The sequence below is a fragment of the Malaclemys terrapin genome, chromosome 2 (assembly GCF_027887155.1).
Source record: "Malaclemys terrapin pileata isolate rMalTer1 chromosome 2, rMalTer1.hap1, whole genome shotgun sequence".
Lineage (NCBI taxonomy): Eukaryota > Metazoa > Chordata > Testudines > Emydidae > Malaclemys > Malaclemys terrapin.
The window spans coordinates 245,218,856-245,235,249 of NC_071506.1; the positions used below are offsets into that span (position 1 = coordinate 245,218,856).

At 44.5% G+C, this 16,394-nt stretch overlaps 1 protein-coding gene across 2 annotated transcripts in view; it reads right to left on the reverse strand.

Moving 5' to 3' along the window:
* Window positions 1–16,394, reverse strand: part of RUNDC3B (RUN domain containing 3B) — a 160,736-nt gene that overhangs the window by 57,426 nt on the left and 86,916 nt on the right. For both annotated transcript variants that reach the window (XM_054016713.1, XM_054016712.1), the window contains one exon: window positions 6,587–6,744. In XM_054016713.1, the coding sequence (XP_053872688.1) occupies window positions 6,587–6,744 (158 nt within the window). The remainder of the gene's footprint in view (window positions 1–6,586; window positions 6,745–16,394) is intronic.

Sequence of the window (16,394 nt, forward strand, 5' to 3'; positions counted from 1 at the left end):
GGAAATAATTCATGCTACTTATTTTGATGTATAATATTTCTACATGGTTTGGGTCCCAGCTACCTTAGACTACCCCTCTCCGTGTGTGATACTATGGCAGTTCAGATCAAGTGAGCTGTTCAAGCTTACTAGCCTTCAGGTTAAAGAAGAGCTGAGGACAGGATGATTTTAATAGAAATCAACTGTGGTGGTATTAAAGACGGGGCCCTTAACTTTGGGATGTGCCCCCTTTTAGCACACAAAAATATCAAGTTTGCTAACCTTTGGGGCATGCTGTCATGCTTAGTTTTTCCTACTGTGGTTTTTGATAAATTGTTTTGTAGGAGAGGTGGGATGTTCTACTAATCTAGTTTACAATATTCTTAATGTAGTAAAAAGTTGTTTGTATATATGCTTACAGCCTAAGACAGTCACATTTTATAAATATTAAATACTGAAAAAAATCTACAAGGATTTAGGGAACAATTGAAGAAAACCAGGCATAGGATATTCGTTAGATGAATTAACAGTTCATTGATCATTTCTGCATTCTGTGTATGGCACGGAGATTTAATATATATTTAATAATGAAAGATGGAGGTTCCCAACTAAATATTTTAAGCCAACCATTCACTGAGAAGCAAAATATAACAAAAATCATATCCAAACAATACTTTTTTTGCTTTAAAAAGGGTGTTATTTTGAAGTGTAGTTTCTTTATAATATTATTAATGTAATGAAATAAAACCCTAGTGTGATGCACTGTATCCAATGTGACATCCTGTACTCCATGTTCACCATTTTCATATGGCTATGAGATATTTTGTACAAAGTATGCTTTGTGAGATATCATTTGAAAACTCATAATCTGCTATGTTTCCGGGTGACACTCCCAGACAATTTGGCATCAGCACTGCCTGGCCTGCTTGATGGCTCATTATGGGCCATCAGCTACAAAACTGACCCATTGAGAGAAGGCAAGGGTTACACCTTATGACTCAGCAAGGCATGCAGGGGCATGCCTATGGACAGAAAAGGCTTCCAAGCCATGTGCTGGGCAGCTTGTGTTTGAAACAAAGAAAGCACAAGCTGCATGGCAAAAGACTATAAAAGACAGCTGCATCTTCTCCATCTTGTCTTCAATCCTGCTTCTTACCTCTAGAAGAACTTTGCTACAAACTGAAGCTCTGAACAAAGGACTGAATGACCCATCTAAGCTGTGGATGTGTTCCAGAGGGACTTCCAAGCCAGCAAACTCACTAATACTGCTAGGAACCTGATGGACTTTTAAGTTTTCGTATGTATGTGACTGTTTTACCATTTAACATCTCTCTTCTTGTTCTTTCTTTTTTCTTTATAATAAACCTTTAGTTTTAGACACTAAAGGATTGGCTGGCAGCGTGGTATTTTGGGTAAGATCCAAACCTATACTGACCTGGTAACATGGTTGACCCTCTGAGGTCAGAAAAACATTTTGTATATGTGAGCAGAGTTGTTTAAATAAATTCTCATTGTAATGGACCTACTTGCTGATTGGGAGCCAGAGAACTGGAATGCAATTAGGGTGACCAGACATCCCGATTTTATCGGGACTGTCCCGATATTTCCTTCTTTGTCCCGCATCCCAACCGATGTTCGGTCGGGACACTGGACAAAAAAGCAATTTTGCCCTCCACTCCGGCGCTCAGGCCCACCCCACCCCGACTCCGCCCCCTCTTTCCCCCATTGGATCCCTCCATGGAGGGAGGAGGTTAGGAGGAGGGATGTGTGGAGGGGGGATGGAGGGAGGAGGGTCGGGCAACTACCAGGAGCGTGGGAGGGGAAGGGAAAGTTGCCGCGGCTGCCGGGGGCTAGCTGGGCATGGCCCGGGCTGCGTGCAGGCAGCAGCCAGGGCTGGCTCTGGCCCGGGTGGGCAGCGCGGACCGGGGGCGTGGGCCGCCGGAGACACGCAGCGAAGAGGGGCTGCGGGGGCGAGACTTGTCCCAGGCGGGGAGGCCGGCAGACAGGGGCGAGGGGCCAGCCGGGGTCCCCATAAACTTCCCTGCCGCTGCGAGGGAGCCCCGCGCCTCTCCTGCTCGGCTGCGCTCCAGCGGCTCGCCCCGCCGGGAAGGCGCCGCTGGAGCGCAGCCGAGCAGGAGAGGCACGGGGCTCCCTGCCGGCGGTGGGACGCGCTGCATGTGCCCACGGCAGGCTGGGAAAAGCCCTGGCTCCTGCCCGTTGCCCAGCCTGGAGGCCCGGGGAGCCCCTCAGGTGACCGGCCGCTGCTGTGGCTTGGCTGTGCCAGCCCCGGCCCCCTGCACGCCCGCGCCGCGCTGCCCCTGGGTCCCCGGCTCACATGCACCGCCGCTTATCGGTGTCCCCCCCCCCTGCCCTCTTTATCCCCAGCCCCCTCTGCATCGGGGCCAGCTTTTGCCCTGGGGTGGGCAGCACATGCGGCCGGCGCGGCTGGGACCTGCTAATGCCCCCCACCCCGTGAAACTTTTTTTTTTTTGCTCCGCCCCCCCCCCCCCGCGTCCCGATATTTCATCCCTGTGATCTGGTCACCCTAAATGCAATAAAGGGGGGCTGTATGATTTCTTTTTTTGCTTCTTGATAACCAGTGTGGGAGATCAGAAGCACAGTTGGTGACTGGTTGGAGAGTTTAACTTCAGTGTTACCCGCCAGTCTTGGCAGTATCTGCTCTCCCTTTTGCAGCCTGCCTTGACCTTGACATTTCCAGTGAGGGCTGCCCCAGGCACCACCAGTCACACAGGGGATGTTTTGTCTACACCCCAGCTGGGGGTAATCCTCAGAGGGGGAAAAGGTATAGGAATGGAGAACTCACAACCCACATCTCTGCTCACAGCAGCTACAATGCTTGGAAGAAAAAAAAGAAGCTTTTGGAATTAGGGGAAGGGGTCTTAGCTGGAAGGCTTTCCAGCTAGTACAGACTGCTGTAAACTTTTGGGTGAGGAAAAAAAAAAAAAAAACTTTGTGGTTGTTGTCTTCAAGATTACTTAGCTTGGTAAAATTTAGGAATTAGCTTGCATTTTTAAACTTATTTCTTTTGTAACCAGTCCTGACTAATATGCCTCATCGCTTATAATCACTGAAAATCTCTCTCTATTTAATAAACTTGTTTTGCTGTTTTATCTAAAAAAGTGTGTTTGATTGATGTGTTTGGGAAATTTCTACTCAGGTCAACAGGGCTGGTGCATACTCATTACCCTTTGTTGGAATGATGGACTAATTTCGACGGGGAGGGTACGGTTGGGACTGAGGGATATGCAAATTTCACCCTGTATATATTTATGGCTGGCTGGGCATAGCATTCACGTATTCATCTGGGAGTGACTTTACATGCTATTCACTAGCAAAGGAGAGTAAAAGGCATCCAGGCTGGAGAGCTAAGGGATACAACAGTTCAGGTCACACCCAGAAAAAATATAGCAGTTGCTATCTGGAAATAGGAACAGAATACATAATAAATAGGAGCTGGCACATTAAGCTGACTCAAGAAGAGGCCCTTCGTAAGTCCACTGTGGAGTGCACTGTTCTTAAAATAAACAACCTTCACCTCTCATAGCACTACGCCTATCTTTTACAGCTGATCCTTTTATATCCTCCATGTACAATTTCAGATTTAGCACACACTTACAAAGATACCTTTTAAAAATATTCTTGAATAAAGGCAAGGAAATGGAAAGCCAAATGTTTCAAATTGGTGCATGCAACTGTCTAAAAGATCAAGATCAAAGGCAACCTAAAATGTATTTAGCCTTATTTTCAGCTGTAATAAAATGGTAATAAAGTTAAAGCAGTGAAATTCACTACTTGAGCAAAAACATTAGCAGAGCAGAACAGTTTCATTAAAAAGAAAACAAACAGACTGTTTTTATAATATAGTAGCACTTTCCATTAATATAGCAAAGGGCCTTAAAATCAGAGATCTGAAGGTGCTTTACAAACATTTATATGTTCTGCCTCAACACCTATATGAATTAGGGAAGTATTACCATCCCAAGCTTATTTATGGCTGTTAGTAAAAGAAACTGCAGCACACATTTCACTACTTTAATATTCTAATAGTAAGGATGGGGGGAGATGAGGAAGGACATAAAACTAAGGGTACGTCTACACTACCTGCCGGATTGGCGGGTAGTGATCGATATATCGGGGATTGATTTATCGCGTCTAGTGCAGACATGATAAATCGAACCCGGATTGCTCTGCCGTCGACTCCTGTACTCCACCACGGTGAGAGGCGGAAGCAGAGTTGACGGGGGAGCAGCAGCAGCAGTAGACCCCGTGCTGTGAGGACATGAGGTAAGTCGACCTAAGATACGTGGACTTCAGCTACGCTATTCTCGTAGCTGAAGTTGCGTGTCTTAGGTCAATCCCCCGCCCCCCAGTGTAGACCAGGCCAAAGATACCTGTCTGTACTTGGAGTTCTATAAACACAGGTTCAATCATTTTATAATGTTAATAGCAACTGGCCAAATTAATGCTTTAATGCAGGCAAACTAAGGTAACAAGGCTGTTTAGGTGCCCTACCAACTCAGTTTCTGTTCAGCCATGAAGCAAAGATCAAGGGTGGGCAAATATGGAGGAAATATGTTTAGAGAATGCCAGTTGCTGCTAGTTTTCACCCTCAGGTTCCTCCTCCAAGTCATTTTCTCTGCCCTTCCTCTAACTCTCTGGGTTGAGTAACTAACTGAATTTGCAAACTCATTTTTGGGAGAGTAAATCTGACAGATTTGCTGCATTCACAACATTAATATGTGTAAAATTGTACATGGATCTCTAAGTAGCTGCCTTACATTTATGAAAGGAGATTTAGCCCATTGCCCCAACAATGGCATTGCAAATGGCCATATAAGGCGGGATTTTTTTTGTCTTAAAGAGCACCACATAATCGTACTCCAGAATCTAAGCTAGCTAACACTCCAAGAGGAAAAAAAAATGAAGGTTGGGTTTTTCAAAACAGTGCTGAATTTAGCCACACATTTCCTCTTTATACTGAGCACCCATAACTCCAGTGGAAATCAATGGGAACAACAGATGTTTAGTACCTTCAAATATCAAACTAGACCAAAGTTGGCACCTTCAAAATCAGTAGCCACTTTTGAAAGTTTTGCTCTAGGAGATGAAAGACCAGTTATTAGCCACAACTGCTAAACTGTGGGTCAGTAATAGAATTTTAGTACAGGCAATTCTCACACAGCTTGCAGCCAGACTTTCTCTAGTCCTGATCTGAGAAAATGAAGGGGGGGGGGGGGGGAAACCCTCTAGGAGCCTTGAAATCATAACAAATGAAATACAAATTATTCTGTGAAACTCAGCAGGGATGCACAAGTTACAAACATCAGCAATTCCATGATCTAATAGAAGGTGGAAGAAAAACATTTTTTTTTATTAACTAGACAACTTTAAATGCATACAGAGTGAGATTCAGGGCTGCACCTCTAAGAGGAACAGCCCAGGAGAAGCCTAAAGGTGCCTTTAAGCCACCCTTGAAATCTCCCAGATCCTAGGCTACTCCAGGGGCCAAAGTGGACACTGGTGTAACTTATGACTCAGCTGTGGACGCTGCCCAGAATCTCCACAGTGCTATGTGCTATTGCCCTGCCCATCACCCAGCTATATCCCAGCATACCCTATGTCAGAGCTCACACAATGTCTTCAGAAGAGATCCTGAGACTGTTGTCCTTATTTCCTTTCCCTGGGGGAATTCTCCCATCGTTGGAGGCAGGTTATCTGACCCAGAGAAGGATGGTTCAGTGGTTAGGGCACTAGACTGGGATTTGGAGACCCAGGTTTAGTTTTTGCTCCCGTGTGACCATAGTAAGTCATTTATTCTCTCTGTGTCTCATTTCCACATCTCTAAAATGGGGATGATAGTACTTCTGTACTCCACAGGGATGATGAGAGGATAAATACATTAAAAATTGTGAGGCTCTCAGATGCTATAGTAATGAGGGCCACATAAGTACTTAAAGGGGCTTTAATTTATCTATCTTATGTTGTTCCAGCCCTTTTATCTGACATAAAAGCATGGGTGAAAAGTGCATGGTGTGTCAATAATGAAGCTCTCAGTGCTAGCAGAACTGCTTCTAGTGTTTCAGAGCACCATACAAACAGAATAGAATTGTAAAGTAGGAGGTGTATTTGTGAAGGAGAAATACCTTTTTCCCCAATAAATGAAAATTTTACTACATCCAAAATAATGTTTTGCCTCCCACAAAATGTTTTGCATTACAGAATTTAAACCTAATAATGATAAAATGCAGTATAGCAATTTTAATTAGAAAAATGCATGATGAAATAAATAGGAATAACTATTTTCAGTTAAGCTGTCTTAGATCTTTAAGTAGCTGCTTTTTAAAAATTCTTACAATTTTAGTATTCTATACTATTGCAGGGCAGCTGTCTTTGAATATAAAATTTGTCAGCTGATGAAAAATTATTCCACATTTATAAAAAGGAGAACTACTTCAATTTCTTCAAGATTAAGTCTCACTTGTTTTCATGGGACCAGAAATTCATATAAATCATACAGGAAAATACAGGAAACCAGAGAGATGATGTTACTACTCTAGCAAAGTTTCTCCATCACAGTCTAACTTACAGCTGGTCCTGCAGCTCTACAATTATGTACTCCAGCTGTTCCTTCTCCATTTTATGGGCTAGATCCATATCTTCAATCCTCTGTAGCAGTAATTTGTTTTGTGAGACAGATTCAGCCAGCTGGGTTTCTCTAAGGCGTACTAGCTCTTCAAGATAACCCTGAAAATGCAGAAATAAACAAAAACCTTTAGAGAATAAGAAATGGTTACTCACTGTATGCAGTAACTGTGGTTCTTTGACATGTGTGTCCCTATGGGTAACTCCATTTCAGGTGCGCTGGCATCCCCTGCACGTTTGATCGGAGATTTCGCATAGCAGTGTCCATTAAGCCCATGCATGTGTATTTCTCAATTTCGTGCTCCGTGCCATTGTTATATAGCACTGCACGGGTGAACCAACCTCAGATCCTTCTGTACTGCAAAGCTCCACAGCAGAGAACGCCAAAGCAAAGGGTAAGGAAGGCAGTTAATGAAGCATCCAAAGGAAGACAAAACTCAAAGAACCAGTTACTGCACAGGGTGAGTAACCATTTCTTTTTCTTCAAGTAGTGTCTCTATGAGTGCTCAAGTTTAGATAACTAACGAGCAGTTTCCTCTAAGGAGGAGGGGACTTCAACATCAAGTCCAATATCGAAGAAAATATAGCTGAGCCAAACCCAGCATTGGAAGCAGAGTCATGAGCAGTGTTCCCTCTAATTTTTCCTACCCACATGGAATGAATTTTGTTATGTGCACCAATATGGAGGTGATGTGTGACATCTGGGGTAGGACTGGGGATGAGGGGCTCAGGGCTGTGGCAGAGGATTGGGTGCAGGGGGTGAGGGCTTTGAGGGGGGACCGGGGATGAGGGATTTAGGGTGCAATAGAGTACTCCAGGACTACGGCGGGGAGAGAGACTCCCCCCCCCCCCCCCCAACTCTCGCCCCCCCCACAGGAGCACCTGGGCTAGTGGGGGCGGGGGGGATAGGCACCTCTCCCCGCCCTGGCAGCTCTGTGGCTGGGTTTGCAGGATAGGCATCCACACCGGAGGAGGGCTGCCCTGGCCGCAGCTGGGTCTGGGCCGTTCTGCCAGACTAGGTCCGGGCCGCAGCAGAGTTGGAGCCGGGGGAGGGGTGCCCCAGCCGTGGCAAGTTGGAGGGAGGGACACCCCTTCCCTGTCCGCAGCAGGTCCCATGCAGGTTCCCTGAGCGCCTGTGCAGCGCTAAACAGGCAGCTACACGGCCACGCAGTTTACAGGAACTTAGGTCATGAGTTATTGCATAATACTCAAACATATGTATAGAGGTCTACATATTTCAATAATGGGAACATTATTGTGAAAGGCTGTAGAGGCTTAGAATGAGTGTGTGTATTTGAGGGTGCTTGGATATTACAAGTTTGGTAGAAAGAACTAATCCAGTTGGATAGCCCGTTGGAAAGTCTTTGTTTAGAGACCGCAGATCCTTTTGATCGATCTGCAATCAAGACAAATAATTTGGGAGTCTTTCTGAAAGGTTTAGTCCTATCAAGATAGAAGGCCAGGGCTCTCCTGACATCAAATGTGTAACAGCGCCTCTTCTTTGCTTAGGTGAGGTTTAGGGTGGAGGTGGTTAATATGGAACTCAGAAGATATTTTTGGTAAAAGTTTGTGTAGGAGCAGGATTACACAGTCCTGCCAGTTGATGTTTATAGTTACCAGAGTCTGGATCAATCTAGTGGCCAGCAGATTGGTCACAGAGGGGAGCCAGGCTCTGTCGGTCGCAATCCAATGCTCCCAGAGTTTTGGCAAGATGAACCCAAAGTCCCATGGCCTAGCACCCTGTTCTTACAGTTTTGTTGTTGTTGAAGTCTATGGATTTTGCTGTGTCAGTTTGTGACCGGTTACTTCTTAATTGGTGTTATCTTTTGATGTTAACATTCCCAAACACCGCCGAGAGGGTTATTCTGTCCTGGTTTTGATTTAATCAATTGTCTTGTCTTAAAGGGTCGTCAATCTGCCCTTCCTTAATTATTGATGCACGTTGATGGTTCTCTGGTGGTGGTAAGTTTTTTCACTCCTTCCTTGACCATCTGGCTATAACAATGGCCTTCACACCTTATCTTTTTCTGATGCATACATTCCTCATTCACACAAACAGTCTTTTACAGAGACCTTTAAAGGTATACAAACAGCAATGTTTTTTGCTCAACATAAACGACATTGTAAATTAAACTTAAGGATTGTTCTGGTTTGTTCCTGCCTTAACATCAGTAGGGACACTGGCAGTCTGTCAGATGCATTTCTACCAATGTCCCAGAGGGTCATTTTTTTCTGCTATTCAAAAAGGGTGGCTGGCAGTATAATTAAATCCTACATTAATTCTTATGGTACAAATACAAAATTCTGCTCCTCCACCTGGGATGTGGTCGTACTGTTGACCTTGTCCTTGAAAAATATTGTGAAAGGTGGGTATGCCATAAGGGCCTTTATTTCCCCAACTTGTCAAGCCAACATGATACCTATCAGAAAAAAATGGTGGAGTGAGCAGGAAACCATCAGTCAAATGGTGATCTTGAAAGGCATTTAAGAACCAGACTGAGGTCCCAAACTAGAGTAGGACTAATGGAAAGATTTTGAGCTTCCCGAGGAACCTCATTGTTGTTGGGTAGACAATTATGGAATAACCTTCTACTGGAGAATGAAAAGCCATGATGGTTACTAAGTGGATTCTAATGGACCTCAGCAAGAACTCCAAGTTTTTAGTTCTAAAGGTGCAGTCCAGTATATCTGGCAGTGATATGGTTATTGGTAGAATGTGTTTGAGGTCACACCAGCAGGCAAATCTTGTCCATTTTTGTAAGTGAGTGTAGTGTGTAGATAATTTTCTGCTGTGTAACAGCATTCTTTTTTCTTCCGATGAGCATGTTGTTTCTAATCCCGTGAACCACTGAGCAACCAGGTTTTGAGACAAATAAATCTGAGATTGGAGTGAAGGATCTTCTCACCTTCCTAGGAGAGCAGAGGACTAGCAAGTGATCAATGAGTAAATGGCCATCTGTATCAAGCAAGGGAACTATGTTTGTCTGGGCCAGGTCAGAACTGTTAGAATAACTCTGGCCTTTTTCATTTGAGTAGAGGAGTTAGGGGAACACAAAAGAGCCGGCAATCAATAAAGGTGAAAGGCATCCCCCCAAGGAGCAGTGATCGGTTATGAAGCAGGACTGGGCATTTTTCTTGTTTAATGCCATGGTGAACAGATCTATTTGAGAGGTGCATCATTGCCATAATATGTGGTGCAGTATGATGGGATCTATTTCCCACTCATGGTCTTGAAAAGTACCTGCTGAGCATTTCCACGGTCCCATTCTGAACTCCTGGAAGGTAAGCTGCTGTGATGATGACCTGATTGCATATGCACCAATTCCAAAGCTTGACAGCCTCTGTGCCAAGGGAGCAGGATCTTGCCCTGCCCTGGCAGTTGATATAGAACATGCATGACATATTGTCCCTCATGACCTTTATGTGTTTGCCCCAGTTAGTGGTAGAAACTGGAGACAGGCATATGTGACAGCCCTGAGTTCCAGGAGGCTGATGTGCAGAGTGGTTTCTTGAGGTGTCCATCTGGCCTGGGCCATGTGAATGTTCAGATGTGCTTTTCAACCCAGCAGGGATGCATCCGTTGTGACAACTGGGGAAAGGTGGGTGATAGTGACTCCTGCACAAATGTGAGGGTTTTTCCACCAACTAAAAGATTCCTTGATGCATGTGGGTGTGGAAAGTAATGTAGTTAGACTTTGTCTGTTGTGTAAATAAACAGTCATGAGCCACCCTTGAAGACACTGCATTCTGAGTCTTGCATGGTCCTATCACGAAAGTACCAGTTGACATGTGTCCCAATAGCTGAAGACAGTTCTTGGCCAGGGTTTGAGGGATTATCTGGATTGTGCTGATTGTGTTGAAGAGGGCCATGAATCTTTGCATTAGGAGGTAGGCTCTTGCTGCAACTGAATCGAGATAAACTCCTATTAATTCTAATTGTTTAGAATTAATCCAAGGTGGATTTTTGAAAGTTCAATTGTAGACCCAATTTGAGGAAGAGGTCAATGGCCTCACAAGTCACCTGAGAAGTTACATCCAGGAAGCCCCCTTTCTGAAGCCAATTTTCTAGGTAAGGGAAACTAGAATTCCTTTTCTGTGAGGTCTGCCGCTTCTACTGACATGACCCAAAAAGATCTTAAGGTAGATGATAGGCTGAAAGGGAGCACCCAGTATTGACAATGATCCAGACTGACAGTAAAACATAGGAATCATTTGTGAGATGGGTGGATCACTATTTGGAAATGTGTGTCCTGAAGGTCTAGGGCTGAGAACCAGTCCCCTAGGTCCAGTGACAGAATTATTGCTCCAAGTGTCACCATTTTTAATTTGTGTGCCTTCACAAAGTTGTTGAGCAGCCTTAAATCTAGGATGGGTCTCCAACCACTCTTCTTTTTTTGAACCAGGAAATAGCTGGAATAAAACCCCTTCCCTCTGTGCCACATGGGAACCGGTTATATAGCTCTCATGAGTAGGCAAGAGTGTCTATTTCTTGTCAGAGTAGGTTCTTGTGAGAGTAGTGGTTGAAGATGGATGGGGAAGAAGGGGCTGACAGGTGGAAGACAAGTAAAGTGGATGGAGTGCCCTGTAGATATAATCTCCAAAACTCACTTGTACATGCCCGCTGGTAGTGGTAAAGGCGGTCACTGAAGGGAGGAAGGCAGATGAATTGATGCAGCTGGTAAGAATGGGAATGGTAACTCAGGACCTCGACCAACCTTCCAAAATTTGTGCTTGGAGATGAAAGGCTGTGAGGTCAAAGGTTGAGAAGCAAATGGTTTTCTTCTCTGGAACCTGTCTCTTATGTTGAGGTTTGTATGATCTCTGGGAGCTCAAGAATTGGGCGGGATGGGATCTCTGCGCCATCTGGGACTTGCTCAACTCTCTCTTGTGGGTAAGTGTATAGATCCTGAGAGAACACAAAAGTATCCTGGAGTCTTAACAGGTGCAGAGATTCATTCATGCTGTCAGCGAACTGTTAAGTACAATCAAAAAGGTAGGTCTTCAATCATATTTTGGACCTCCTTTGGAAATCTTAAGAGCTGGAGCCAGGAGGCCCATCTCATAACTACTTCTGTAATGATTGAACAGGTGGCAGTATCAGCAGTGTCGAGGGAGGCCTACAAATATATTGTGAGCAAATGGCCTTCCACAATAACTTCAGCAGGTAGGTGCTTAATAAAAGGGTGCAACTTGGTATAATTTGTATGATTGCATTTCACCAATAATGCCCGGTAGTTGGCAATTCTGAATTGTAAAGTAGTTGCCATGTCTCAGATACAGCAAAGTCTTGGGGAAAATGAAAATCCTGCAGTACTGAGTGTGATCTTGGTACCATGTCCATAGCCTGTGCTGAAGTGATAGTGGCTGAGAGAAATGCCAGTATTGTGAATCTCGACCACTCCAAGGGGAGTCCAGGTGGAGCCTGAGCAAGCTTCTTCGGTGCCAAGTGAGAATAGGTAGAGCTTTTCTTGCTGGACTGTTTTGCTGACAGTACCAATGACGTCTCGGAATCAAAGTCTTTACAGTCCTTAGGTCTAGCAGTGCCCTCAGTACCAGAGAAACCAGCAGCCTCATGGTACTAGGTCAGACAGCAATGAGTGCCAAAGTGGCTGGAATCAGCGGAGACCGCAACTTCAAGGCTGAATCCCTTCCTGGAGAACTTGGGAGATGGTCTTTAGGAGTTTTATAGAAGGAATCTTGGGTCTTCCTCCTAGATGACCTTGAGGAGTGTGGCTCAGAGACCGTGGAAGCAGAAGACTTACTCAGAGACCAGTGTAGTGAGGGTGGGGGGGACCCCTGGCCTGGATCAGAGGCCAGAAGCAACAATAAGAAGTTGAAGTTTGATCTCCCTGGTTTTCTGGCTCTAGATTTTAATGCCAGACAGAAGTTGCACTTTTAGGAAATATGAGATTCCCTGAGAGAATGGATGCACCGGGAGTATCTGTCGCTCACCGGGATTGCCTTCCAACAATGGTAACTGGGAGAACTGGGTATACGATATCCTCCCAGTAAAGTAAATCTATATATTTAAAAAAAAATTGTAAACTACTACAGCTGAACTAAACTACTGATTACTATTAAGAACAACTATAATAAACCAACTACTAAAAGAGTTCAGGGGACACAATTGAGGTAAACCTCAATGCAGACAACTGCAAAAGGTCCGTCTCAGGCTGAGGTGGTTGAGAAGGAATTGAGGGCAGTTTGCCCGCACAGTGCTATATAACAATGGCACAGAGCATGAGACTGAGGAACATGCATGTGCAGGCCCTGTGGATATTGCTATGAGAAATCTCCAATCAAAGGTACAGGGGGTGCAAACACTCCTAAAGTGGAGCACTCGTAGGGACAATACTCAAAGAAGAACAAAAGTTACAACTAAATATGTTCATATTTTGCTGGCATAGGACAGAGTATTCCTGTTTATTTTTTATTTTATTTAACATTATAGTGAGTGGACATGAACATAACACTTAATTGGAGCATAGTGGTCCCTGACACAATATGAGAGCATCTTATGAGTTATTAATGCTTGTTTGAACAATCTATCCATGTTCCATGAAGTGAAAGCAGCAAATGGAGGAAGAGATAAATTAGATAAAATGATCAAGAAACTGTGACTGATGGATAAACGCTGAAAAACATCCTCACCAGAAATTGATTACAACTCTATTACTTAAGTAATAGTTGCCAGACACCTTGAAATTATATAAAAGAATCAGAATCAAGTCGGTGGGATCCGACATAAAATATTTGCAATTCAACTTCTACAAAAAGAATTGAAATGCAATAAAAGCTTCATAGTACCAAATTAAACATGAAAACAGCAAAAAAAAAAAAGTTAAATATTTATCACTTGTAATGAACACTCAATATACAAATATAAGGTATAGGGCAGGAAAACACAAGAGGAGAGGGTTACTCACCCTGTGCACTAACTGAGGTTCTTTGAGATGCGTGTCCCTATGAGTGCTCTACTGTAGGTACGGTAGCGCCCCCTGTGCCTGGAATCAGAGATCTTCATCAGCAGTGCGCGTTGGACCACACATGCATACCTTCCCCCTTTCGTGCCATGGGCGGAACATATCTAGTGCTGTGCGGTCCGACCACCCCCCACTTCCTTCTCTGCCGCAGAGCTCGTGTGTCAGCTCCGAACCAGAGAGGAGGACAGGCAGTGGAGCACCCATAGGGGGACATATCTTGAAGAACCTCAATTACTGCACAGGGTGAGCAAACTTCTCTTCTTTGACTGATGTCCCTATGGGTGCGCCACTGTAGATGACTCAAAAGCAGTGCCCCTAATTGGAAGGCTAGGGCTTCAGAAGAGCATTTACTGCAGATGATAGGACAGTATGTCCCAGGAGAGTGTCAGCTGTGGCATCACGAGAAATGGCGTAGTGATTGTGACACTGCATCCCATATTCTTCATAGTGATATTAAGATAGGATTATGACATAATTATGATGCATTTTTTTACAAGACGGGGCATGTAAGAAGTCATTGGAAAAGTTATGATTTCCTGGATATGATTATCCTATTTGCATGAATGCATCATTTTTGTATCTGATGTTATGAATACTGACTATGTATCTGTATTTCACATGTAGTTACACCTGGGTGACACCCACTAGACAAAATGCTTCCAGTCTAAGTAGCTGGTAGTGAAGGACCCAATTCAGGGTAATGGGCCATTATGGAAAACAATAGCCTTATGAGAAGCTTATCCCCCACCTGGAGAACCTTCCTGTGGATGTTTCAGCCAGCCTGTAAGCAATGGCTGCTATGACTCTGCAAGAGCATGTGACCAGCCCAACATGACTCTGGACTCCATTTTGGGGGCCTGTGTTTTTCCACAGGCTGGTCTGAGAACCGAGTTTGGAACAAAGGGTTCCTACCATATGCTAAAGCTATATAAGGCAGGGAGTGACATTATTGGCTGTTTTTCACTCCCCACACAAGAGAATTCCTGGAAACACCTAGGGAACAAAGACTGAACTGGGGGAAGTGCTGAACTCCGGCTAAAGGAGTTTCTAGCCTGTGTATTGAAACCTGGTGATCCCAAGTTGCAAAGCAACTGCAGCTTGTCCCTTAAGAATCTGCAAGCCTGCTTGTCAGGGTGACAAACTGCTAATTCATATCCAATCTATCTAGTATATTAAGCCTAGTTCGTGTTTTTGTTTATTTGCTAGGTAATCTGCTTTGATCTGTTTGCTATCCCTTATAATCACTTAAAAATATCTATCTTTTGTAGTTAATAAACTTGTTTCTGCTTTATCTAAACCAGTGAGTTTGAATTAAGTGCTTGGAAATCTTAACTCAAGGGCAAAGGCTGTTGTATTTCATCTCCGCATTGAGGGGGAGGCAAACTGGACAATAAATTCATACTGATCAGGGTTTTGACAAGGACAGGACAATACAGCTCTGGGGTCCTAGGCTGGGAAGCTGGTGGTTATTTTGGCTGTAGCCTCTATTGTTGGTTTATGCAGTGGCTGGTCAGCCTGCATGTAACTGCAGCCGGGCATGTCCCTGCCTGTGTATATGCTGGTCAAAGTGTAGGACCGGGAGCAGGTCTGCAGCTTGTCACCGCAGCACAATGTGAGAGGGAGACCAGGCTGGTGAGTCAGAGGGCTCAATGGTACCCCAGTTCCAGGTAGCACCGCAGGGGGAATCCATCAGAGTGATGGGCCAGTGTCTTGTGATGCCCATGTGGCCATTTTGCAAAGGTCATCAATGAGGACATTATTAAGAAAAGCATTGGAGGTGGAAAGCGAGCGGGTGGAACGTGATCCAATTGCAGTAGGAGGTTGCCAATTGTGTAGCTGTTAGGACAGATGTATACACTGCGAGATCCAGTTGGACAGGGATTGTTTAGAGATGGCTGAGACTTTGGATCTTTCAGCTGTTGAAAGGAACAAATGTGGTGATTTTCTAAAAGGTTTAGTTCTGTCCATACAAAAGACTAATGCTTGCCTGATGTCCAAGGTGTGCAGTGCTGCCTCCTGTTGGCTGCTCTGAGGCTTCGGGAAGAAGCAAGGAAGATGGGTAAGTTGATTAAGATGGAAAGATGATGGAACCTTAGGCAAAAATTTGGGATGTGGATGGACCGTAACTTTGTCTTTATGAAAAAGTGTGTATGGGGGATATGCCATAAGGACCCCAATTTCACTGACCCATCAGGCAGATGTGATAGTGACAAGAAAGGCCATTTTCATTGATAAGTGAATGTAGGAACATGTTGCCATCAGTTCAAATGGCGGTCTAGTAAGAGAGCACAGGACGAGGCCAGGGTCGGATCTCATGCGTGAGGATAAAGATTTTGGAAACCATTCAGGAAACGTTTCATGAGTGGGTGTGTGAAGATGGCAGTGAAAAGTGTTGATGGCTCCCAAATGCACATGAATAGAGCTGATGGATAATCCTGATTGCTTAAAGTCTAAAATATAGTCCAGACTAAGTGTCAGTGGAGTGCTTATTGCATCAACCTGATGAGAGGCGCACCAGCATTGGACCCTAATCCATTTGTGAAGGTAAGTGCGTCTAGTTGTGTTGTGCCTGCTATTCAAGAGCATCTGTTTAACAGTGTTTGAGCAGGTTATTTCCAAATCCCGGAACCACAGAGGAGCCAGGCTTTGAGGTGGAGAATCTGTGGATTGGGATGGAGGATGCAACCCCATCCTATGAAAGGAGTCACGGAGTTGGATGGAGAGAGATTGGTCAGCATACCATCATGCAAAGGAGGTAAGTATACGAGA